This window comes from Dendropsophus ebraccatus, chromosome 2, assembly GCF_027789765.1.
Source record: "Dendropsophus ebraccatus isolate aDenEbr1 chromosome 2, aDenEbr1.pat, whole genome shotgun sequence".
NCBI classification, from domain to species: Eukaryota; Metazoa; Chordata; class Amphibia; order Anura; family Hylidae; genus Dendropsophus; species Dendropsophus ebraccatus.
Genome location: NC_091455.1, coordinates 118,612,873 through 118,639,874, shown reverse-complemented (window position 1 = coordinate 118,639,874; position 27,002 = coordinate 118,612,873). Strand labels below are relative to the sequence as shown.

At 43.0% G+C, this 27,002-nt stretch overlaps 1 protein-coding gene across 6 annotated transcripts in view; it reads left to right on the top strand.

Annotated features, from left to right (window-relative positions):
- Positions 1-27,002, top strand: part of LOC138783454 (dynein axonemal heavy chain 5-like) — a 245,444-nt gene that overhangs the window by 11,747 nt on the left and 206,695 nt on the right. For all 6 annotated transcript variants that reach the window (XM_069958163.1, XM_069958164.1, XM_069958166.1 and 3 more), the window contains exons 3-12: positions 5,902-6,002; positions 6,108-6,296; positions 7,010-7,084; positions 7,182-7,283; positions 13,452-13,523; positions 13,675-13,776; positions 14,078-14,264; positions 16,665-16,830; positions 18,764-18,857; positions 20,409-20,507. In XM_069958163.1, the coding sequence (XP_069814264.1) occupies positions 5,902-6,002; positions 6,108-6,296; positions 7,010-7,084; positions 7,182-7,283; positions 13,452-13,523; positions 13,675-13,776; positions 14,078-14,264; positions 16,665-16,830; positions 18,764-18,857; positions 20,409-20,507 (1,187 nt within the window). The remainder of the gene's footprint in view (positions 1-5,901; positions 6,003-6,107; positions 6,297-7,009; positions 7,085-7,181; positions 7,284-13,451; positions 13,524-13,674; positions 13,777-14,077; positions 14,265-16,664; positions 16,831-18,763; positions 18,858-20,408; positions 20,508-27,002) is intronic.

The following is a 27,002-nucleotide window of genomic DNA, read 5'->3' as shown; positions in this document are numbered from 1 at the left end:
CATGTCTGCATCCTCAGTCTGTGTTTAGCAAGTAAACTGATTGTGAGACAATGGTCACATGATCTCCTGAGGGCGGAGAGCAGAGGCAGCTGGAGACAGAGTGAATTGCACAGAGGCCAGTTTTCTTCACTTCCTGGTTGTCAATCAACTACCAGTGCAGTAGAACTGCACAGGCACAGGCATTATATAGACACATCTTTATAACTTAAAACATATATATTTTTTTATTTTTTTTAATATTATATATTTAATGTTTGTTTTTGGGTGTGGGAGGAACTTCTTTTTTATTAAAGATTTTTTCAAAAACATTTTTGAAAAAGTACATAAACAGTCCAGTGCAAAAGAATAATGGTACTAGAGAAGAGTCATTGTAACAGCATAAAGTGTCAGCACATATAAAGATTGCGAAGGGAGACATTATACTGATTCTTCCCGAAAGAAAAAAATTATTAAAAATATTTCAAACTACTTGCACTGGAACAAACTATTTCAAACTACTTGCACTGGAACCTAAAAAAAAAAAGAAGTGAACTTGAACTCACCCAACTTGGGAGAATAGAACTAGGGAACACACAAAAGGAGAGAAATAAATAATAATAAAGAAAGAGAAGAAAAAAAGGGGAAAGGGTGTGGGGGGGATTATAGAGGAAAAGCGAAGTGTTGTGTATCAGAAAGGTACAGCATTTTACTATGAGGGAGGCTGCACCCCACATGCAGAAGGTTTCAGTGGAAGGCACAAAGGGCCTAGAGAACCAGCTATATCCGCCTTCAGGTACCATGTGGTATAACTGAAAGGCGCAACTATTTGGTGAATTTCAGTCTGTGTATAATGAGTTTGAATAAAAGTTCTACATTTTTTGAAAAACAAATGAGCCCCTTTCTCCTTGTGCCTCTCTGTTTTAATTGTATCGATGCCCAAGGGACTTTTCAGTAATGTAATTAGCTCTCCAATACTGGGAGTGTCAGGCTGCAGCCAGTGTTGCAATAAAAGCCGTTTGGTTGCTAGGAGAATCACTAGTAATATCAAAGGGATGCTTCTTACCGGGGTACAGATTACCTCCTCTGGGTCAATAGAGAGGAATATAATAACTTGTAGGGTGGTCCTCTAAACATATTTTTTAATAGAAAATAATTTTCCCTATCCAGAGTTCCACTTTAATGGAGCACATTATTACATTGAAAATATGGCCATATTATCTCAAAACTACGTCCGTTTGTTACCGTTATTTAATTGTAAATCAACATAGCCTTTAAAGTGACACTGTCACCCCCTTTTTACATTCTGACTTCCCTACACAGGTGTAAAGGGTAAACTTAGCAGTTTTCATACCCTATTTTATATCATACGTCATGGTGCTTGTTTAAGTAAAAAGTGATCTTTTATCATCTGCAGATTGTGCTAAGTGCTATCAGATCTTCTCCATAAAAGAGAAGCCACATAGTAGAGCTACACAAAAAAAAAAAAAACACTGGGGCAGATTGAATGAAGCTAATCTAATTCCTATGACGGCATACAAAATGAGAAACCGGAGAGAGGCTCATGTGCAAGATTAGACAGGCTTGGGTTTGAGACTCACAATTGTAATGCACTCACCTACAGTATGTGTGGTAGACTGCCAACACAACATCCCAATACACTCTAAGGCTATGTTCACACAACGATTTTCAAAGGTCATTATTTGATACTCAAAATAATGTCCGTTCAGCGTCAAAGATGGCCCTTTCGGGTGCGTCTTTAATTAAAAAGTACATTGGTTTTAATACAAAAGACGGTGAAAGAATTGTAAAAAAAAGGGCTATGTGTGAACAACTTAAAAAAAGTCCGCTGTTCACACAATAAAGGGCGCAAATTAATGACACAAAATTTATTTGACAGCCCGTGTGAACAGCGGCTGTTAATTTATACATTGTGTTAAACCAATGTTTATTGTTTCCATAGACTTCAACGGAAATTATTGAAGAAATAAAATAATGGCTGTTATTTTAAATTAAAATAGAGGCCATTATTTTACATAACCTAAATGGGCACTGTTATTAAAAAAAAAAACTTTTGACATATCCTTAGGGAACAGTCTCCATTGTAAGGGGAAGGGTCGATACTGCTATTGAGTATATGCAAAACAGCGTCCGTTGTTAGACACTGCAAACAACGGCCATATCAAACAACAGCCACTGCTACATAGTGTGAACATAGCCTGGGAGTGTTTTTGTATCTTTTTGTTGGGTTTAAAGGGGTAGTGCGGCGGTAAACAATTATTCACAGAATAACACACATGTTATGTCTGTGAATCGGCCCCTTCCCGTGTCCCACCACCCCCGCACGCGTACCCGGAAGTGTGGTGCATTATACATTACCTGATCCGTGTCGCGCATGTCCGCCATCTTGTGCCAGGACGTCATCTTCGGACAGACGGCCGAACTGCTCCGACCGTCCCTAGTGCTGGCCGCCTTCTGCAGCGTCATCAGATGCTCAGCCGCGATTGGCTGAGCATAACTGTGCTCAGCCAATCGCGGCTGAGCAGCTGATGACACGGCCGTCTGAAGATGACGTCTTGGCACAAGATGGCGGACATGCGTGACACGGATCAGGTAATGTATAATGCACCAACACTTCCGGGTACACGGGTGGGGGTGGTGGGACACGGGGAAGGGGGCAATTCACAGACATAACATAAATTACAAAGTTGTATAATTTTGTAATGTGTGTTATTCTGTGAATAATTGTTTACTGCCGCACTACCCCTTTAATAACATTTTTTATGTATGGCTTGGGCTTTAAAATAAAAGTGGCAATACTCATACCTGCTTCTGAAACTAGTTTCCCCAGCAGGACCTGCTTGTTCAGCCAATCAGTTGCCACAGCAGTGTCTTTCCTCGGTCAGTGATTGGCTGCATGGGCAGGCCCTGCTAAGCTGTCTCAACTTAAAAGCAGGAATGAGTGGTGACAAGTGGGGGACTAGAAGGCACTGAAACAGCAGGTATGGGGACACCCGGGTAGGTGAGTAACCCCTTTGAGAATTGGCATAAATGACTGTGGGAGCTCACCAAAGCCCCCCCCCCCCCCCACACACAATTTTTTCATTACAGCCTTATTACAGTCATGTTACAGTGGTGCATCTCCTACATGTTTCCTACCAAAATAGAGGTTTCTCAGAATAAAAAAGAACCTTTTCATCTTTTTTATTTTCTAAAATGATTGGTTTAATTGCAGAATTAATATAGGAAAAGTTGTTCTAGATAAAGGTTTGCTTACAAACTAACCAGAAGGATCAAGCAGTAATTTCTTCTGTGCAGATTGTGTGATTGACTTTTAAATATCAAATATGATGGGACATACATTAGAGTTTGATTATAGATGTTCATTATTAATCTGTGTAACCTCTCTTGTTACTATGACAACTAAATATATGCGCAAATCTCAGCAACACGGATTATCACAAGATAACAGTAATCTCTGAAAATGAGTAGTGCTTTACTGGGGTGAAGGGTGCTCCTAATTTCTTAAGCTACATTGGATGCTAGTAGCCAATTCCTACAAGAGATTTTTTTGTGTAGATTTACACCGATTCACTGCTATATAAAGTTCAAAATTATTGCGGTTTTCATTAAATAAAATCAAAATTATATGCAGGGATCAGAAAACTCATGCCAAGGGGAATTAATTTACTGGACCAGTATTTACACTTATTGATGTTTGCAGCTTATTTTGTACCAACGGCAGCAGTTCAAAAGGTGGTGAGAGCAGAGGACACATATGATAAAGGGCACCTGGATACCATGAATAATGCTTGGTCTGTTGCACATAAGAGGTTACCATTTGTCAGGTGTTCCTTGTGCTGTAACTCTCTACCTGCATTCTCTCCTTCGCCCCTTACTCAACGCGTTTCCTGTGTAGTAACATTCATCAGGAGCTGGTAAGAACAATGAGTAGGGTACGTCTGTGTCTGATGTCGGCCATACACCGAGCGCTTCTCGGTGAGAACTGTGGCGCCATCTGGGCCTTTCATAAGGATGTCAGTACCTTGAAATGATTTCCCTCAGTTGGGTAGAGTAGGTGTCAAATGTACCATACTGCTGATAAGCTCACTTGTTTCTCTGGGTTTAGGGACTAAGAGCTCCTGCCTGTCTGTTGTCAGTGCCCTGTGATGGGCCTGCCTGAGTGTCTTTTTGGGGTTTTGCAGCCTACAGCATAGGTCATTGGTGAGGTCCTTGAAATCTCCCCTACTCATGCAAATACTTCTTACCCTTAGGTATTGACCTGTCGGTATGCCCCTTTTAGGGGTGTCAGGGTGGCAGCTCTCCCATCTAAGCAATGTGTTGGTTGCTGTGTCTTTTCTAAACACCCGGGAGGCCAAGGTATGGTTGGGTTGTACCCAGATGGTGAGGTCAAGGAACATGTACTGAGTAGTTTCTATGTTGTAAGTAAAGTGTTGTATTTGCTTACAACATAGAAACTGCTCAGATCACTGTAACGGCGGCTGTGCGTTCCAGTCGCCGTGTGTTTGTTCACCGCCGTTAGTCCTTCAGGTTTTCGGGTCTAGCTACGTGTAGTATAGATCTAGCCACTAGAGGGCTCGCGTGCACACTGCTCTGTGCCTTAATTACTCTGCACCTGTGGCTTAGCCATTTAAGGAACCCACCCATTTAAGGTTCCACCCTTGCCATCTGGTCTGCCCGGAGCAGCTGTTACGTACTTTGTCTATCTCAAGAGGCAGCGACCTGGCGTATCCTCTGGGAAAGTCTAGCTCCACCCTCAGGAGTATCTTGTGAAGAACATAGGATATGCTTAGACAATGCCATTAGGGGTAGTAAATATAGTATAGTGTAGTTCTCTCTCTCTCACCATTAAACACTCTCTTTGAGTAGCCTCAACATGGACCCCTTTGCTGCCGCCAACTTTTGTGTCAGGATCTGTGATTATTCTATGGTATTTTATATATTAATGGGCACAGAAAATCCCTGTGCAGCATTAAAGATCACATAGCCTGAGGACTTCTTATATAGCCCCCTCAGCCAGGTTAGATGGTGGAGTTAGTTGGCGCGTGGTTAGTGAGGTGGGGGCAGCAGGGCTAGAGGGGACATGGTCAACAGAGGGCCCCCAATTTCTGAACCGCCCTGGGCCCATGGTACCCCTAATCCACCCCTGCATACACACAATCCAGCTCACCAATATATTGCCATGTTCAAGCCGAACTTGTTGAGGGCAAGACAGAAAAAGTTTAAAAGTTTCCAGGTCTGCACCTTCTTTTTTGCTTCTCCATATTACAATGAATAAAAGAATCTCACATAAACAAAATTCAAACCAATGTGTTTTTCCTGCTCTCGAAAATCTTATTCATGGTCATACTACCATCACCCATTGTGTTCCATTTAAAGGGGACGTGAGCATAAAACGATACCAGCAAAGTGTTTGCATTCTCAGTCCTGACTGCCTTGGTTCCACATCTGCAGTTATTTGCCTTGGTTCCATATCAGCAGTTATTTGCAGGCCATGGGGGTCAATGGTGGTGGGGTCAACAGTGTTGTTGAGCAGACAATATGATTTATGGCTACTCCATGGAACATGCTGCCTCAGATTTTGCAAACTGCCACCTGGGGCAATAAACTGATTTGGCCCAATACATACCTGTGTATTTATATTCATTATAGTACAAATGTATGCTTGGCATCATAGACATGTTTAGTATGTGTAATGTGCTTGCTTTCCTGCATACCATAGACATAGCTATAGGCTGTAGGTGTACTTAGTGAACAATATATGGGAAACTTTTGGTGATTTACAGATGCTTATACAAAGTGTGTGTGTGTGTGTGTGTGTGTGTGTGTGTGTGTGTGTAAAAACCACAAACATGGTGCTTTGCAGTAGTGAGTGCTTTTAACCATTTCATATGTGTTTGACAGATGCAGAGACCAAGGGTCAGAGACGTCGAGGGGCAGCAAAGAGACCAAGCTTGGCACCAGGATCAGCCAATACTGTGTCTTCACCTACTGCACCCATACCAGTAAGTAGCTATTTATATCCATACCTGCAATTACCAAGTAGATATCACTGACAACATTCAAGACAACATATGAAGAAGCATAACTAATGTTTTGTAATATTAAAGCCAGCAGGAAAAAAGAACAATGTACTTTCAAATGAAGCCAGGAAGGAAATGGCAAAATTGGCTAAAGTTACAAAGGATGAAAGAAGAGCTCAGTTGGATGCAAGACATAAATATTTGGTGTCCAAACTGGCTGATGGTTTGGGAATCGGTGAAAATGAAGTTGAAGACTTTCTTATTTCTGATGATAAGGTAAAATAAAATCTTGGTCAACAGTGACACCAAGTGGCTCTATATAGACTTTAATGTTGCAATCAGTTTTGCTACTATAATAATAAACTTTATATAAGATCAACATATTCTGAAGCACATAACAATTTGAAAAGTACCAAAATAACAAATAAAACCAATGATACAAAAGGTTTGACATTTTAACCTTTAGACAAACTCGTTTACATGGCCAAAAAGGTGCCTAAAGGTTCTTGGCTGTCTCTGTAACACTGCCTAACCTAGCTGTAAGTTATAGTCACAATATGACTACAACTACCATAAGCCTTTTTGGTTGTCTTTGTAAGCCCCCCTAATTTCCACACAAAAAAGCAGACGTGGGGAGGTCCATGCATGCCTTTTTGAGCAAAGGTTTTTTAAGGGGTTGGACACATTATTGTGTCATGTGGTTATATATATAACATATATATATTTTTTATTTGATTCTGTGCTTGTACGTCATGTCGTAATTTATTTTAAGGGCTTATTTAAATTGATTTTTAGACAAAGACTAGGGAAAAACCCTATACAGTATATAACACTGTATTCACTTACAAAATTGCACAGTAATAGTCAGAGCACTTAATTAATTTCTTGTATAGACTATATCCTATTAAAGCCTCACCCACCCCCTACAACTCATTTGTGGGTAAGAAACGTGATATATGTGTTAATATGTGTCTTTTTTTTCTTTATAGTTCAGTTTGATAGCCGATTTTTTTGTGGCTAATGGATCAAAAAAACTTATCTTTTTTTACCAAGAGGTTTCCCAGGTATGTGCACTAACATGTTTTCTGCACATTTTTATACTTTGATGCTAATATTACCCCAACAGTTGACATCATAAGTCTGCCTGATTTTGTTTTATAGCCAGGTAAAGTAAACATTCCAATGTGGGCAGAAGGAGCAAATCTGAATGCCTCTTATACACATGTGCAGAAGAAGCTTTTCATCACTATGGGATCCAATGAGGTACAAATTCTTTTGTGATTAATACATTTTTGAAAAAAATCCATATCTTTTACTAGTATTGAGTTTGCAGAGCCAATCTTATAATGAAAAAGTGAAATGGTAATGAAAAGGGAGATGTAGTGGGAAAGGCATAACATAAAAAGGTGTAAAAAGGGAAGGGGCATTAAAACACACACATTGTAATCTTGTAAACCAGTGTAAACCTGCTCTGTATAAAGCAACAATGCATTTTAGCTTTGGCACAAATATTTTAGCGGCAGTTTTCCACAAAGATTGCAGCCTTAAAGAGACTTTGCCTGTACGCTTATGCTGCCCTCTTTAACCCTTTGAGGACCAGGCCCAAAATGACCCAGTGGACCGCGCAAATTTTGATCTTAGTGTTTTCGTTTTTCCCTCCTCCCCTTCTAAGAGCTCTAGCACTCTCAGTTTTCTATCTACAAGCCATGTAAGTGCTTGTTTTTTACAGGAATAGTTGTACTTTGTAATGGTGCCTTTCATTTTACCATAACATGTATGATGGAATCCCAAATATATTATTTATGAAGATATAAATAGGTGAAATCGTAAAAAAAGAATGCAATATGGTAACGTTTGGGGGGTTCCTGTGTCTACGTAATGCACTATATGGTAACAGCGACATGATACTATTATTCTATAGGTCAGCCCGAACACAACCATATGCAGGTTACACAGATTCTCTAATGTTATATATATATTTTTTTATGAAATCCTTTTTTTTGGCAATTAAATATTAATAAAATGGGCCTATTGTGACGCTTATAACAGTTTTATTTTTTCACCTACGGGGCTGTATGGGGTGTAATTTTTTCCGCCATGATCTCTAGTTTTTATTAATACCATATTTGTGAAGATCGGACGTTTTGATCACTTTTTATTGATTTTTTTTAATATATAATGTAACATAAAATCGTTAATCCGCGCACTATTTTCCCTCTTTTCGTGTACGTCGTTCACCGATCACTATGACGCTTGTTATATTTTAATAGATCGGACAATTACGCACGCTACGGTATATTATATGTTTATCTATTTATTTATTTTTATATGTTTTATTTATATAATAGGATAGGGGGGGTTATTTCAACTTTTATTGGGGGAGGGGTTTTGGGTTAGTGTAATAGTGTTTTGATCGCGGCGTTTAAGGGGTTAATGACACGCGGCAGCGCGATTGCTGCAGCGTGTCATTACCGATAAGGTCCCGGCTGCTCACTGCAGCCGGCCCCCACCTCCTATGAAGCGCGCTCCTGGAGAAACACCCAGGACGTAGAGTTACGTCATGGGTCGTCTGGGGACAGACTTCCATGACGTAACCCTACGTCCAGGGTCGTCTAGGGGTTAAAGGACAACTCCGGCGGGACCCCCCCCCCAAAAAAAAACACAGACACACACAGACACCATACTCACCATCCCTCCAGTGACGATCGCCACTCCATTCGCCCGCCGTCCGCCTCACCGTCACCTGCCTCCACCGTCCAGCGATGTCTCTTGCTTCCGGGTCCATGAGAGAGAAAAGGCTGCCAGTGCGCTTGCGCACCGGCAGCCTTTTCATTGGCTGGAGCGCATCACATGGCTTCCAGCAAGCTCAGCCAATCAGGGCTGAGCAAGCTGGAAGCCATGTGATGCGCTCCAGCCAATGAAAAGGCTGCTGGTGCGCATGTGCACCAGCAGCCTTTTCTCTCCCATTCACTCTCAATGGAGACGCCGAAGAGGAAGAAGACCCGGACCGCCCCCCAGCTCTGACGTCACCCGACATCAGAGAAGAGGACCGTGACGACCGTAATCGGAAATGTATACATTCTTTAACTTCCGGCGTGGGGGGTCGGGGGTCGGAAAGTGGGGGAAGGGGGCCAGACCGGGTATTTAACCACATTACAAAGTTATATAACTTTGTAATGTGTGTTAAATAAGCCAAAAAAAAATTTCGCCGGAGTTGTCCTTTAAGGGTAGCATAAACTATTGACAGAGAAGCTAAACAGAATGATGTATTGTTTACATTGTTCTGTGCAGCTGATTCAGAGATATCCTCCTGAATAACATGGACAATAAGTAGTCCTCTCCATTATGTCCGTGTGCTCAGTAGTCCTGGTTATTCATGAGCACAGCAAACTCCGCCCACCAGCTGCTGATTGGCAGTTACCTATCCATGCTGTGTATAAACAGTCAACTGTCAATCAGTAGCTGGAGGGTGGGGGGAGGGTTGTGACACAAATCCCATTTTCCTGCATATTAGGAGAACAGAATGATGTAAGTAATACACTATTCTGTTCAGCATTTCTGTTATTTAAGGAAGCATAAACCTACTAACAGATTCCCTTTAAGGTCTAAAATGTAGCTGGGCATAAAGGGTTAAGGTATTTAGGGTTCTATATTGACTTCAGGAATCTTTTCTTGGGACAAAGTAGGAAAACTTGCAAAATTGTGCCTTTTGAATGCAACAATAAAATAATTAAAAGAAAGAATTCTTTGTTGTTAAGGCCTTAAAGTGACACTGTCACCCCCTTTTTTGCATTCTGACATCTCTACACAGGTGTAAAGGGTAAATTTAGCGTATTTCATACCTTATTTCATATCATACGTCATGGTGTTTGTTCAAGTAAAAAGTGTCCGTATATCAACTGCAGATTGTATTAAGTGGGCATGGCCTCGCAGCAGTAGCGCCACTTAGCCCCGCCCACAACGACACTGTTGGCCCTGCCCCTCGACGTCCATTGGTTAGCCGACGTAAAGGGGATGGGGTCTAGACCTTTCGGCCAGCCTGTTCCAATGGCCGGCTAGGGGCGGGGCTAAGTGGCATTGTGGGCGGGGCTAAGTGGTGTTAATCCAACGAGGCCCCGCCCACTTAACACAATCTGCAGTTGATAAAAGATGACTTTTTACTTGAACAAGCACCATGACGTATGATATAAAATAAGGTATGAAAAACGCTAAATTTACCCTTTACACCTGTGTAGAGAAGTCAGAATTCACAAAGGAGGTGACAGTGTCTCTTTAAACATTGGTCAATAAGGGGTGAAATATACAGAGAAAGTGTCCAGCTTACAGTCTACAAGTAAAGGGTTGGTACACTAGAAACAAAACTATTTGTTGCTCTACTGGACCATCCAATGCAAGCACTTAGTGTAAGATAAGTAGAGTGTTATGCTATTCATCCTTACTGGGTTTATTTTATTTACCCATATGTCACATATTTCTTCATCTACTTTTACTTTTTTAACTACTTATTGTTAAGAAAAGGTTACCAAAGGTTACCAAATCCAAAGTGTAGAGTCACAATATTTTGACCATTTTCTACTTTCTATGTCGACAGCATCTAGCTAATAAAGGAAGTTATGTGTTGTTGGCTTGGTGGGTGGGTGAGGGGTGCAATAGACTGCTGTCATGGGTAAAAGGGGCAATTTATTAAAGTTGCCAAAGGGATGCCAATGGTGACAGTGTTTTGGAAACAGCACAGTTTGTGAACTGTTTGCATTATCCTGTGGTGAAAGTTTATCAAGAATAGACTAATGGCTCCATTGCAAATAAACAACCTGGATACTGTGGAACATTACGTGCCATTGATTAAAGAGGTGGCCCAACATACAGGGCCGTATTTACCACTAGGCACCCGTTGTCCGGTGCCTAGGGCAGCACCTTGCAGGGGGGCAGCACCAGGGAGTAGGGGGAAGGAAACAACTTTTTTTTGTTTTTATTTTTCTAGTCTTTCAACTCCTGTTTAGACTTTTCGTCGGGGGGTGGGGGTGAGGTGGTATTGGTCAGGTCTGGTATGGCAGTATTATCCAGTTGCAGCATGGTGGTATTGGTAAGGTATAGTATGGCGGTAGTATCCAGTCAAAGTATGGTGGTATTGTTGAGGTCTGGCGGTGTTAAATGTGACGTCTGGAGTTATTACCTACCAATCTACCAATCATGATGCTAATTGGTGAGTGAAGATGGGGCGTCTTCAGGTTTAGTGCCTAGGGCAGCAGCAGCTGGTAATACGGTCCTGCCAACATACGCCCAGAGGGATAATAGAGGGATTGTCACAGCACTTCTGCTTACAGAGCTGCATTGGCAGAAAAGTCTCTCATTTTCACGGCAGTGAAGTGTCTGACATTGGTTGAAAAAGCATGACCATAGGCCCTATTACACGGCCCGATATTAGGAGCAAGTGAGCACCGACCTCTCAGGTCAGTACTTGCGTGCTCCTCGTTTCCTGTCCACTGTGGGTGCTATTACATGCAACAATAGCGAGCAGATAAGAGTTGAGGGGACGCTGGCAGTAGCAGGAGGGTCTTCCCGGACAATCTTTCGATTTTCTCTATAGCCCATAGGAGATAGTGGCGGTCTGCTGCTGATCCTATTACACGGAGCGATGGCCAGCTATTGTTATCTGCATTTTAGACAATGATCAGCCGACATGTCACATTGTGCAAGTCAGCTGATTGTTGTCTTTCTGCATGACCTATTATATGAAGCGATTATTGGCCAATTACGGCTAATAATCGCTTTGTGTAATAGTACCCTAAGACTTTCAAGTACTACCCTGGCCTCCTAGTTTCCCAGACTTGAACCCAAATACGCATCTGTGGGACCACCTTGATGGTTGTGACACTTGTTTGCTTATGCACCCTCCAGCAGCTATGGGGTGCACCGCAGTCAGCATGGCTCCAGATACTTGTGACAACCTACCAGGACCTTATTGAGTAACTCTAATGCTACGTTTACACGGAATGATTATCGGGCGAAATTTTGCGATAACGATCAAATTCGAACGATAATCGTACGTGTAAACGCGGCGAACGATCGAAAAATCGTTCATTTTGGTCTATTAACATGTTCATAAATCGTCGTTCGCCGATCGCAAAAAATTGCGATAGTCCGGCCACGCCCCGTCCGCAGCCCCGCCCGGCCCCCGCTCGCAGCCCGGTCCCCGCTCATCCGCAGCCCCGCACCCTCACCCGCCGCTGCTCCAATCGCCCCCACCGCCGTGGCCAAGAACATACGTTACCTGCTCCGCGCACCAGGTCTTCGGACATCCCCGGCTCCCCTCTTCAGCACACTGATTGGCTGAAGAGATGAGCCGGGAATTTCAAACGTCTCCTCTTCAGCCAATCAGTGCTCCTCTTCAACACTGATTGGCTGAAGGGGAGCCGTTTGAGATTCCCGGCTCATCGCTTCAACCAATCAATGCACGGCAGCACTGATTGGCTGAAGAGGGGAGCCGGGAATTTCAAACTGCTCCCCTTCAGCCAATCAGTGCTGCCGTGCATTGATTGGCTGAAGAGATGAGCCGTGAATTTCAAACGGCTCCTCTTCAGCCAATCAGTGCTGAAGAGGAGCACTGATTGGCTGAAGAGGAGCCGTTTGAAATTCACGGCTCATCTCTTCAGCCAATCAGTGCGCTGAAGAAGGGAGCCGGGGATGTCGGAAGACCTGGTGCGCGGAGCAAGTAACGTATGCTCTTGGCCGCGGCGGTGGGGGCGATCGGAGCGGCGGCGATCGGAGCGGGGGGGGGGGGGGGCGATCGGAGCGGGGGGAGCGATCGGAGCAGCAGCAGGGGAGCGATCGGAGTGGGGGTGGCGATCGGAGCGGTGGCGATCGGGGTAGCGCAGGGGGCTGCGGTTGAGTGGGGGGGGCGGGCTGCGGGCGGGCCGGGCTGCGGGCGCACGATCTCAAAACGATTTTTCCGTACGATATATCGTACCGTCTAAACGCTGATCGTTATAAAAAAAAAATCGTTACTTCGAAATCGTTAATCGTATGATCGGGCCAATAATCGCCTCGTGTAAACTTAGTATAAGGGTTCATTTACACAGAAAGATTATCTGACAGATTATCTGCCAAAGATTTGAAGCCAAAGCTAGATGTGAAAAGAGGAGAAATCTTAGGCTTTCCTTTATGACCTGATCTCTGTTTATAGTCAGTTTCTGGCTTTGGCTTCAAATCTTTGGCAGATAATCTGTCAGATAATCTTTCTGTTTAAATTGACCCTTAGCCTGGTCACTCCAGAATGATCATAATATTGTGACTCATCTGTGTGGTTATTTTATTGCTATAGTAGTTATCGCTAGTAGTTCTCATATAGTAGTAATTGAACCCATTTCTTCAAACCCACTTTATAATAACAAATAGATCCAGAGAATAAATGCCATTTGTCTTTTCTTTTAGGGGTTAACAGGGACTTGCCTCTTCTTTTTGCGCACAACAGATAAAGCAATTACTACAGCCAACATTATTCAGGTGAGATTTTGTTACTATTGAGTTGTGATATGTTATGACTTGCTAGGTTCTTAAATCATGTACTATATCGAATTTCACATTTGTCCAGTGCAATAGCAATTGAATGATTGGAATTTCTTTAAGACTATAACTTATATTACTTTTCTTATAGGAGGTAAATTTCAGCATGTTTGAATGTACAAATGGCAACATACTCCAAGGCCTGGAGATCTTGCTTGCGCAGGTTTTGGTGCCAGCACTTAAGTGTCAAGAGGTAAGAACTTTGATTGATAACATCTAAGGGGTTGACTTAACCCATTTCTATGACTGATGAAGCCCCCAATAATCTCTGGGGAAGAGAAAAATATAAATTTATTTTCAGCTGTGCAATACACCCAGCTGAATCCCTAGAAAGAGATTTGCCTTTCCCAGAATGCTTTATAAGGTCAGTTTAATAAGTCAGCGTTTCTTAGTGGGATCACCTATACTTTCAGGTATACCTGCTATTCACATGATATTCTATTTTTTTTTCTGTCCCTATTTTTAAATGTCTCTAATTTCTAATGTTTGTTTAGAACTGGGGGGCTGTGAAAGATGGTCTCCAGAATTCCCAAATTCAAGAGTTCTTGGACTCTTTGGATAAGTTTGTTGCAACTTTGTCATCAGCAAAAAATAATCTGGATGGAAAAATTGAACTTAAAAAAGTGGACAGCGGTAATTTCCTGGATAGTCTGCAAAGTCCGTCCGACTTTATAGCTGCAGGTATGTTTATATTCTATCATGACATGTATGATGCACCACAGATAAAAAGGTAAATGTAAGGTGTCACATTACACATCCCTGAAGCCTAAAGGCCCTATTCCATGGAACGATTATTGGCCGTATTCGGCCGATATCGGCTGCTACGGACGATAATCGTCCTGTGGAATAGAGTGCAACGATCAGCCGACATGAACGTGGCTTGTTTTTCAGCATGTGACTGATATAGCAGCGATCTGCTGCCGTCGCTCTGTTGAATAGGAGCATCGGCAGCAGACGCTGCTGTATCCTATGGGCTGCCCGGACGATCAGTGATCACCCAGGCAGCCCCCCCGCAACTCCCCGCCGCCCCTCCTGCACTCACCTGCTCACTGCTGCTGCGTTGAATAGCGACCCGTGGAATAGGGCCATTAGGAACACACAGAGCCCTATAAAGATGTTGTGGTAATATTTTTATTTATCCCACAACCCTGGGATTTCACCATACTCTGTGAGCTTTTCCATTCTTTAAAGGAAACCTGTCACCCCCGGTGCTGGGGTGACAGGCTCCCGACCCCCCGCTAGAGCACCGCTTCTTGACACGGTCGGGTGACGGAGATTTCAGCGCTCGAAGCCCAGCGCGTGTGCTCCTGAGATGAGTCCAACGCTCATAGAAAATGACGGAGCTTTCGGGCTCACCAGTCATTCTCTATGAGAGTTGGACTCATGACGGAGCTTTCGGGCTCACCAGTCATTCTCTATGAGAGTTGGACTCATCTCAGGAGAGCGATCAGGTACGTATAAGGTGCTCTAGCGGGGGGTCAGGAGGGGGGGGGGTGACAGGTCCGCTTTAATACCACTCTAGAGAGTAAGGGTTAATCTGGTCAGAAAGACAGATGCATCGCTCCTTTCAGCATGTGAGGGTCCTCTCTCTGTGATCTCCCAAAATCAGCTTTCTTTATAGGCGTGAGCTCTGGAATGTGTCTTTACATTCAAAATTACAAATCATCCAATAGGGTTCAGCCTTTAGGATATTGCTTCCAATCAGAGCTGCCCATTGTGATATGATGTATGCATACATTACCATAGGTAATATGAGGACACAAAGAAAGTAATATGGAAATAAAGAAGCTTTAAAATACAAGGGAAACAGAGATAGGGTCGTGTCCAAAGATATGCAACCCCCCATAGGGTGCGAACATCTGGTAACCATTAGCTGCTGGACAAAGTAAAACTATGCCTAACCACGTGTGTGTGTGTTATACACAAAGTGGTACCTTGGATTAGGAGCATAATTCGTTCTGGGACCGTGCTTGTAATCCAAGTCCACTCTTAAACCAAAGCAAATTTTCCCATTAGAAATCATAGAAATGCAGACAATTGTTTCCACACCCTAAAAATAATGATTTATTATTGTGAATAACATGTAAAACAAATGAAACAAACATTCAGAAATAGCAGAATATGTGATATTATAAGTTACTGTACAGTAATGGAGAGGATGGGAAACACAAGGGCTGACAGAGACTGCAGGGAGCATGAAGGAATGAGCAGGGCAGATGTGGGCACATACATGCAGCACTCTGTCTGGGGAGAGAGGGGTTACAACTATGGAGAGATTACCTCCACCGTCCTGTCCCCTGATGCAAGCCCCAGCCTGAAGTGGATCTGCTATGATTTGGAAGGTGAGGGAGACCTCCTGGGTCAGAGTACAGTGCTGTAGACCCCACTATGCAGACCATGCCCCTCCCCCACTCGCGCTCCCAGTACAAGGAGCTCTTAAACCAAATCATAGCTCTTAAACCAAGTTACAATTTAAAAAAACTGTGAGCTCTTGAATTAAAATGCTCTTAAACCAAGTTACTCTTAAACCAAGGTACCACTGTGTGTGTGTGTGTGTGTGTGTGTGTATATATATATATATATATATATATGTACACACATAATTTTAAAATTACCACAACATAGATATGGATACAGATATAAAATCTTGTATTACACTTTTGTATCCTTTTGTTACTCTTATATCATAAAAGCGAACAAGATAAGAAAATGTATATAAAGAACATCATATAAATGTAAGGCTATGTTCACACTATGTAAAACTACGGACGTAGTTCTCGCCGCAGTTTTGAGGGGTGGAACATAGCCTTACTTTCAATGGGATCCCGGCCAGAGAGTACACACATCGTATGCGCTCCGCCCGGGATCCCATGCGGCGTCGGAAAAAACTGACATGTCAGTTTTCTGCGGCCGGAATTCACAGAATGGGTGGGAGCAGAAAGACCTGTCAGTTCACACAGTGTGAACATAGCCTAAAAGTGCAGTAGGTTCACTACAGCAATGATCATATATCTATCATAAGTAAAATCTTAGCTGTATTTCTTTTTGTAGAACACTAGAATTAATTGTGATCTTTTGCAGGAGGCAACAGTGAAGTCATAGAGAAGCTGGAAGGAATGCTCTCTGTTTGGATTAAGCAAATCGAGCAGGTTCTTGCCGAAAGTGAACAGATGAGGAAAGAAGCTGATGATATTGGACCTTCTGCTGAGCTTGAGCATTGGAAATCCCGGATGTCGTCATTCAACAGGTTTCAAAACATTTTTTTTTTTTTTACTATAATACTTAAAGCGACTCTGTACCCACAATCTGCCCCCCCAAACCACTTGTACCTTTGGATAGCTGCTTTTAATCCAAGATCTGTCCTGGGGTCCGTTCGGCAGGGGATGCAGTTACTGTCATAAAAACAACTTTTAATCCGGCAGCGCTGTGTCTAACGGTCGGGTATTACATTTGTATATGCATTAGGCTGGCACACCCTCTCTGTCCTTCCTCCCCCCTTCCTCATCACTAGGAATGCTCCAGGCAGATTGCTTCCTATTCCCCACCTGCGTGTATAATGAACATGGGCTGGATCGTTAATACACCTGTGCAAAGCTCAAACAGCAGTAAATGTTCCTGGATCATTCCTAATGATGACTAGGGTGGGGAGGAAGGACAGAGAGGTGGTGCCAGCCTAATGCATATACAAATGTAAGCCCCGGCCGTTAGACACAGCGCTGCCGGATTAAAAGTTGTTTTTATGACAATAACTGCATCCCCTGCTGAACGGACCCCAGGATAGATCTTGGAATAAAAGCAGCTATCTGAAGGTACAAGTGGTTTGGGGGGGGGGGAACAGATTGTGGGTACAGAGTCGCTTTAAAGAGTAAGCCATAATAATTAGTAGTTTTAGGTAATATAATATATATGAATGGTAAGAGGTGTGTATATCTATTCATTCCTGATCAGTGTATACAGGGCCATGCTTTCTGGTTTTGTCCTGACAACCACTTGTTCCCAGACCCAGCTCTGCAGTTCACACGAGAAGGTTGTACAATATTAACCATTTAATGGAAAATAATATATCAGTCTCAATTCACAGGGAACGTTGGCAATAAAATAAAAAAAAAGCCCCAAATGGCTTTTATACCCTTATAGGGGCCTGATGTATAGCGTCTGTGAGAGAATAAATAAAGTGAAAAAATGAGACTATATATTTCCTATATCAAAATGGCTGTAAGAAGCTGGTCACAATTTCTAAGTGTATTTTAGTAGCATTTTTTTCCCATGATATCTCCAAAAACCAAAAGCCCATACAGTATTATACAAATGTCAAAATTGAAGAAATGTAATTGCTAAAAGAGAAAAATGTTATAGCATTCAAGTCCACATTAATTAAAAGAAGAAAACTGTGCTTGCTCATCAACAGCGGAAAAAAGGTCACTTGTTTGAATAGTTAATCAAAGTAAATGATGGAGCAACTGACCTATTACAGAATAGGGCTTTATACATTTGCCCCCATTGACAGCATAGGGCCATATGGCCACAACGAAATCATTTGTACTCGGCCAATTATCTTGGAAATAGAAAATTACAAATGTTTTGGTCACATGAAATCTGGAAATATTTAAATAAAAAGAGAATTAAAGCAGCATATACATAAGCAAGATACAGATATAAAGTACAGATTACGGTGCACAAAATTTTTTCAACGTTTTTACTTTTTTAAAGCAAATAAAAGTTATATAAATTGCTTATTATTGTTGCTGTTGTACTGATTTGAGGAACATAAATAACATTTTTACCAAAGAGCGAACTGAAGGGAAAAAAAATTGTGCTTTTTTTTTCAATTTTACAGCGCAAATAATTTTCTTTTTGTTTTGCAGCATATTTTATGGGAACATGAAGTAGTCATTGCTAAGTACAATTGGTGTCGAGAAAAAATAAGGGCTCATTTGGGTCTGTAGGTAAAAAAAGCACTATGGCCTTTTAGACACAAGGAGGAAAAACTAATGTGCAAAAAGGAAAATTGGCCCAGGATGGAAGGGGTTAAAATAAATTCTTTACTATACATTTTTAGGAGTAGTTCAAAATATTGTTTGATTCTAATATTTTATACAATGGACACTTATAGAAATGTCTTTTTGTTATCATTTCCATTTTTATTGCTAACATATATATATATCTCTTTCTTTTTCAAGTCTTTTAGATGAGATTAAAAGCCCTAAAGTCAAAAAAGTTCTAAGCATCTTACAGGCTGCCAAGTCCAGGATGTTAAAGCAATGGAAAGAGCTGGTATGCTTCCATTTATTTTGCTCTTATATTTTGTTTATTCAATGGACATTCAATTTGTACTTATGTATGGCAACTGCTTTACTCTTTTCTGCTCCCTGAAGTTTTCACCTAAGTGCAGGTAACTAAAAATGGGTCATCTGGTTGAAATAAAACATTTAATAAAGCATTCCTTGATTTATTTTACAGCAGCACAATAGGCAAATTAAATATTTGGTGCTGGGTTCATACACAAATTAAGGCTATTCTTCCACTACTGTTTGCTGTTTGGAGCCTCAGTCAAGGGTGACTTCACGTTTGATGGCAAGAGTAGCACAGTAACTATGTTTTATTGCATAGTAGAAGGAAAGTTATTATTGATGTTCTTGTGGTCTTCAGAGTTGCATATAATAATAGAATAGATTTTTTTAATGCATCTCTCAAAGCAGTTCATGAATAGTCATCACAGAGCTTTATAAATAGTTCTATGTAAGTGTGTGGAAAGCCACTCATCAGTACCCTATAACATAGAAACATAGCGTGTCAGCAGAAAAAGACCACACGGGCCATCCAGTTGGTTCTTATGCTATTTCTCTTGTTTCTTAAAATGTTAGGGAAAATGTGCATTTCTTTTTCTCCCCATTTTTGTAGCTTTTTAGGTATAACAAACAATAGATTATTCTTATGGACACTTAGAAAGCCAACTTTAATTTAGCACATAATAAGATTTAAAATATGGCCACCTTTTTATGTTTATTTTACTGTTGTGTTTTTCTTTTATTTTACTGTGTGAAAATAGCCTTATTATCTGTCCAAAAACTATTGTAATTCCTCACCAGGTACCTGTGTACCTATGTGTGATGGGAGCAAACCATCCCTCTTGTAGAACGCCTTATGAGACCAGTGACTAATTCATGACTGGCATACTCAAAACTTTCAGGCTATGTTAACACACCCAAAAGTAAAGGTAAAATACGGTTGTAATTTTAGAAGTAAATAGCAGCTGTATTTTTAATATAATAACATGCCTAATTCAAGCCAGTGGGACATTGGATTGCAGTGCTTGTGCCGTATATAATAAGCGCCGTAATTGATTATAAGTGCCCAAATAATTAACATGGTCATTATTTACAACCTGCTTTTTCAAAATATGGCTTTTTTTTAATCTGTTCACACATTGTTTTATTTATGTTTGTATTTAGCTTTTACTTTACTTTGTGTGAACATACCCTCAGCCTTACACCACCTAACAGAGAATGTACTATTTATCTGGGTATTCTCAATAACAGGCTCCCTGAGTTTATTGCACTTAAATCACTGCCAGTCCCTTAAAGTGTAATAGCCATTGTCACTGTTGAAATATGTTATGACCAAAGTCATTCATGTCCTAGAGCAAAATGCAGAACAATTTATTCTACTGGATTTATAACTTTCTGCATTGCAGTGTGACACTTTCACCACTAATTGTGGAAGTCAGACTGTACATCAGAAGATATGAAAACAGCTGTAACTCCATTTATTATGTTCCCATGTGTTATTGCAATGAACTGAATGTTAATTGTTGTTTTTGAACAGGACTGCAATGTAACAAATGCTGCCAATGAGGCAAAGGACAATGTGAAATATTTGTACACACTAGACAGGTTTTTTGGACCATTGGGCAAAGCCTCTCCCGTAAGTACTTTGGGCTGAATTAGTATAGATTGCTGTACAAAATGTTTGGTTTATTAGATGAAAGCTAGAATGCTACTGCAAAGGTCCTCTTACAGGCGATGATCTTCAGCCATCCATGGCCACAAATCAGTATGATTAATCACGCTGCTGGGCTGCACTAATAGACATTTATATATACATATATATATTGCAGGGAGATGTGTGGCCGATGGCAAGAAATTTTTTGCACGGTGCAAAATATGCATGTTTTATGAATGCTCCTTGCCAATAATAACCCTGCGTAAAAGGACCTTAAATATCATGGAGTTTTAGGCCATGTTCCCTGTCTGTAAGAGACCGGCTGTTCCGTCACAGAACGGCCGGTGTCAGAAAAGATAATCCCCGCTGGTACTGCAGTACCGGCTGGATGATCTATACTGTCACTGAATTCGGAAGTGCAGGGAAAAAAACACTTTAAAAAAAGTAAACATTTTTTTTGCCAGACTTCTCCTTTAACCCCTAGACGACCTAGGACGTACGGGTACGCCCTGGCCGCCTGTCACCAGACGACCCTGGGCGTACCCATACGTCCTGTGTTCCGGATGTACTATGGCAGAGGTGTAGCTAGGCTCTCTTGCACCCGGGGCAAGGATTTATTTATTTATTTTTAATGAAGTTTAGATGAGCGATTGTTTAGATGCGCGATTCGCTCATCTCTACTGGCAGCACTAGTGTGGTGTTCACGATATGGAATACATAATGTCATATTTACTGTGTACCTGGAATGTCTTTTATGAAGAATGATTATCAGGCAGCTCTGGGCTCAATCAGTACTTTCATTTTTCCCATTTAAAATTTGGTCCCTAAGTACCTTAACGGAGGCGCCGTTGTCTCCGCTCCCTGCTGTCTGTACCTGAGGAGGCGCCGTTGTCTCCGCTCCCTGCTGTCTGTACCTGTGAATTAGGAGGCGAAGCTTCCTGATGTATCTCCAGTGTGAGACCCAGTGTAATGTGATTCTGTGGTGCCGTCTCCTAATGCACAGGTACGCTCAGCTGTAGAGTTGATCTAACCTCGGGAAATCCTAGGTTAGATTGAACTCGAACATTCACGAACCTTCCACATTTGATTCCCGATGCCTTCCTGATCTGTGGGGAAGGAGGAGACATCCCGGGGACCGCCTGGAATTCTGGGATTAAGCCTATTGCCTAGGCTGAATCCCGGAATTCCAGGCAGTACCCAGGCAGTCTCCTCCTTCCCCACGGACCAGGCAGGCATCAGCAATCTAATGCGGCAGGTTTGTTAATGTTCGAGTTCGATCAACTCTACTCCGCAGCGGAGACCACAGCAGCAATACCTCCAGTAAGGTATTCAGTCACCAAATTCAAAATAGAAATAATTTAGAAAAATGACTCTTGTATCATGCTTACTGTATATACAGATACAGGTGCTTTATAGATTGGCGTAAGGAACCTTGGCTTGTCATACATGGACAGTCAAAGCTAAAACTTACCCTGTCCAGACATGATGGGAGTTGTAGTTCTGCAACAGCTGGAGAGCCAAGGTTCCCTTCCCCTGCAGATAGTTGGTAAGGTTTATATAAATCTGATATATATTTGGAGAAGGCAGTCATTAAGGGGTTAAGTATAGAATACAGTACAACCAGACCCCTAAATAGACACTAGACACTCTTTTGTGTGTCTCCCCCCATCCCAGACTGGTGTCACCGTGTACCCCTCCCCACTCCAGACTGGGTACCATTCACGCCCCTCCCCAGACTGGACACCCTTCACCCCCCTCCCCAGACTGGGCACCCTTTCCCCTCCTTGCCAGACTGGGCACCTTCACCCTCCTCCCCAGACTGGGCACCCTTCACCCCCCCCAGACTGGGCACTCTTCACCTCCTCCCCCAGACTGGGCACCCCTGATTGTCCTCCCCTTTCCCACACACCTATATTTTCTTTTTTCCTCCATAGTGCAGTGCAGTACAGGACCTGCGGTGACATCATAGTCATATGTCAAGGTCCTTCACCATCTACACAGTAACTTTACTGTACTGTCTTTTGGCTGCTGTTTAGCCCTGATTTGCGCAAAATCTTGGTAAAAACTCAGTGATTTTGCGCAAATTATTGCTAAACAGCAGCCAGGAGACAATACAGTATTGGAAATAACTCTTTTGATCAAGTTAAAATCATCCCCTGCCTTCCCACACTCACAGAGGACAGGACTACTTCCAGGCTGCCTCATCCACTGTGATACTTCTCTCTCTGCTCTCTGTGATGGCGCCCCCCCTGGTCTCTGCGCCCGGGGCACCTGCTCCCTCTGCCCCCCTTCGCTACGCCTTGTGCTATGGAGCGCTTAAAAGTAGATGCGGGCCGGATACACTCAGTAGCCGGGCCCTCACTGTTAATGACTGTTAATGACTGTTAATGGTGTTAATGGTGTTTAAGTGTAAGTGACAGGAGCAGCTCTTGTCTTTCCTCTGTGCTGGGTAATTGGCGCTCTGCTCATTGAGTCTGCCACAGGCAGGCTCAATGAGCAGCGCACCTATAACACTAATTAATGCTCTATGGCATAGCAATGATCAGTGTATGCAATCTAAGTATTGCATGTAATAGTCCCCCAAGGGATCTTAACACCTTCGTGCTGCAGCTAGTTTGGGCCTTAATGACCAGGCTAATTTTTCAAAATCTGACCTGTCTCACTTTATGCTCTTATAGCTCAGTGATGCTTTAACGTATGCTAGCGATTCTGAGATTGTTTTTTTTCATCACATATGGCACTTTATGTTAGTGGCAAAATTTGGTCACTACTTTGTGTGTTTTTTGTGAAAAACATCAAAATATCATGAAAAATTAAAAAAAATTGCATTTTATGAACTTTGAAATTCTCTGCTTCTAAAAAAAGAATGTCGTAGCACATAAATTAGTTACTATGTCACATTGCCAATATGTCTTCTTTATTCTGGCATAATTTGGTAAACATATTTTACTTTTTTAGGGTGTTATGGGGCTTAGAAATTTATCAGCAAATTATCACATTTTCGTGAAAGTTTCCAAAACTGATTTTTTTAGGGACCAGTTCTTTTTTTAAATGGATTTAGAAGTCTGGTATCCTGAAAACCCCCATAAGTGACCCCATTTTGAAAACTAGATACCTTAAAGAATTAATCTAGGGGTATAATGAGCATTTTAACCCTACAGGGGCTGGAGGAAAGTATTCACAATTGGGCAGTAAAAAAAATGGAAAATAAAAATTTTCCAATAATATATACGTTTAGTTTAAAGTTTCTCATTTTCAAAAGGAACATGAGAGAAAAAGCACCCCAAAATTTGTAACGCAGGTTCTCTTGAGTACAACGGTACCCCATATGAGGGCGTAAACCATTGGATGGGCACACAGCCGGGCTCAGAAGGAAGGGAGCGCCAATTAGCTTTTGATATGCAGATTTTGCTGAAGAAGTTTCTGAGCGCCAGGTGCGTTTGCAGTGCCCCTGTAGTGTCAGCAGAGAGAAAAGCCCCCATAAGTCACCCCATTTTGGAAAGTGCACCCCTCAAAGAATTCATCTTGGTGTGTGGTGACCATTTTGACCCCACAGGTATTAGAGGAAAGTATTCCAAATTATACAGTAAAAATGAAAAACTAAAATTTTTCCAATATTATGTTCTTTTAGTTTGAAATTTCTCAATTTTATGAGGAACAGGAGAGAAATGTCACACCAATATATGTAACGCAGGTTCTCCTGAGTAGAACGGTACCCCATATGTGGGCATAAACCACTGCATGGGCACACAGCCGGGCTCAGAAGGGAAGGAGCGCCAATTAGCATTTTCAGTGCAGATTTTTCTGAAGAAGTTTCTGAGCACCAGGTGCGTTTGCAGAGCCCCTGTAGTGTCAGCAGAATAGATTCCCCCCAAAAGCAACCCCATTTTGGAAAGTGCACCCCTCAAAGAATTCATCTTGGGGTGTGGTGACCATTTTTACCCCACAGGTATTAGAGGAAAGTATTCAAAATTGGCCAGTAAAAATTAAAAACTCGAATTTTTCCAATATTATGTTGGTTTAGTTTGAAATTTCACAATTTGACGAGGAACAGGAGAGAAAACGTACCCCAAAATCTGTAAGGCAGGTTCTTCTGAGTAAAACGGTACTTCATATGTGGGCATAAACCACTGTATGGGCACACAGCAGGGCTCAGAAGGGAAGGAGCGCCAATTTACTGGAGCAAAACCGCAGCTAGTAATAGTTATTAGAATAGCGCAGTTACTAAAATACAATAAAAAAATGAGATTACAGGTAATGTGGGGTGGTTACGGACAGTCTGGGGTGGTTATGGGCAATCTGAGGTGGTTACAGGTAATCTGGGGTGGTTACGGACAACATGGGGTGGTCACGGGCAACCTGCTGTGGTTACGGCAACCTGGGGTGGTTACAGGCAACGTGAGGTGGTTACGGGCAACGTGTGGTGGTTATGGGCAACGTGTGGTGGTTACGGGCAACCTGCAGTGCTTACAGACAATCTGGGGTGGTTACGGGCAACGTGGGGTGGTTACGGGCAATGTGGAGTGGTTACGGATAAACTGAAGTGCTTATAGGTAATCTCGGGTGGGTACCTGTAATCTGGCATGGTTACTGCAATCTGGAGGGGGTCATTGGCAATTTGGGGTGGTCAGAGGCAACCTGCGGTGGTCAGAGGCGACGTGGCGTGGTCAGAGGCGACGTAGCGTAGTCAGAGGTGACTTGACGTGGTCAGAGGCGACGTAATGTGGTCCACGGGCAACCTGCTGTGGTTACGGCAACCTCAGATGGTTACAGGCAACGTGGGGTGGTTACAGGCAACGTGGGCTGGTTACGGGCAACCTGCTGTGCTTACAGACAATCTGGGGTGGTTATGGGCAACGTGGGGTGGTAACGGGCAACCTGCGGTGCTTACAGACAATCTGGGGTGGATACGGGCAACGTGGGGTGGTTACGGGCAACCTGCAGTGCTTACAGACAATCTGGGGGGTTACGGGCAACGTGGGGTGGTTACGGGCAACCTGCAGTGCTTACAGACAATCTGAGGTGGATACAGGCAACGTGGGGTGGTTACGGGCAACCTGCAGTGCTTACAGACAATCTGGGGTGGTTACGGGCAATGTGGGGTGGTTACGGGCAATGTGGGGTGGTTACGGATAAACTGAAGTTCTTATAGGCAATCTGGGGTGGGTACCTGTAATCTGGCATGGGCACCGCAATCTGGAGGGGGTCATTGGCAATTTCAGGGTGGTCAGAGGCGCCATGGCGTGGTCAGAGGCGACGTGTGGTGGTCAGAGGCGACGTGTGGTGGTCAGAGGCGACGTGTGGTGGTCAGAGGCGACGTGTGGTGGTCAGAGATGACGTGTGGTGGTCAGAGGCGACGTGTGATGGTCAGAGGCAATGTGCAGTGGTCAGAGGCATCGTGGCGTGGTCAGAGGCAACGTGCGGTGGTTACGTGCAATCTGGGGGGTTACATGTAATCTGGCGTGATTACGGGGAACCTGGGGGGGTTATGTGCAACCTGGAAGGGTTACAGACAATCTGGGATTGTTACTGATAAACTAAAGTGCTTATAGGTAATCTGGGGTGGGTACATGTAATTTGGGGTGGTTACGGGCAATTTGGAGGGGGTCACTGGCAATTTGGGGTGGTTACGGGCAACGTGCGGTGGTTACGTGCAACGTGCGGTGGTACGGGCAACGTGCGGTGGTTACGGGCAACGTGCGGTGGTTACGGGTAATCTGGGTGGGGGTTAGAGGTAATTTGGGAGTAAACTACAATTATTACTATAATAAAAAGTGTGTTTTATTTTTTTGTGTGTTTGTCACTTTTTGTACTTTATACATTGATTTTCACTGTATTACTATGATTATTGTGATATTTTCTATCACAGTAATCATAGTTCAGTGACAGAGACCAAATTGGTCTCTGTCACTTTAAATTTTCAGAGTTGGCTGGTTGTGGAGCGCATGCGCACTTCACAACCAGCCAGGACGCCGAAGAGGAAGGAGCTCCAGGATCAGGTAACGTATAAGGGGTATGGGGGGGGGGGGACTGGGGGACGGGGGGGGGGTGACTGGGGGGGGGACATCACTTTTTATCCCCTGTCCCCAATCATTCATGGTGACAGGGGATAAAAAGTGCACGTGGCACAAGCGATCAGCGGTATATACCGCTGATCGCTTGTACCTGGACCCCACAGGGGGGGCCCCGATCACTGCCCCATGCTGTCCGCTACCTCCGGTGGCGGAGAGCATGGGGCTTTCATTCATTTTAACTTTTCCATCGCTGTGAACAGACATTAGTCGGTTCACAGCGATGGCGGCTGCCATCTTGGATCTGATGGCCGCCGGGGGAGGGGGGTTAGTGATCGCCCTACTAGGGGGGGCTGATCTGAGGTCTGGAGACACTTATTTCATCTCCCCCCGCCGTAGATTCACGTTATTATAACGTTAATAGCGGCGATCGTCGGTTAGGGGGGGGGGGGGGGGCGGGACGGAC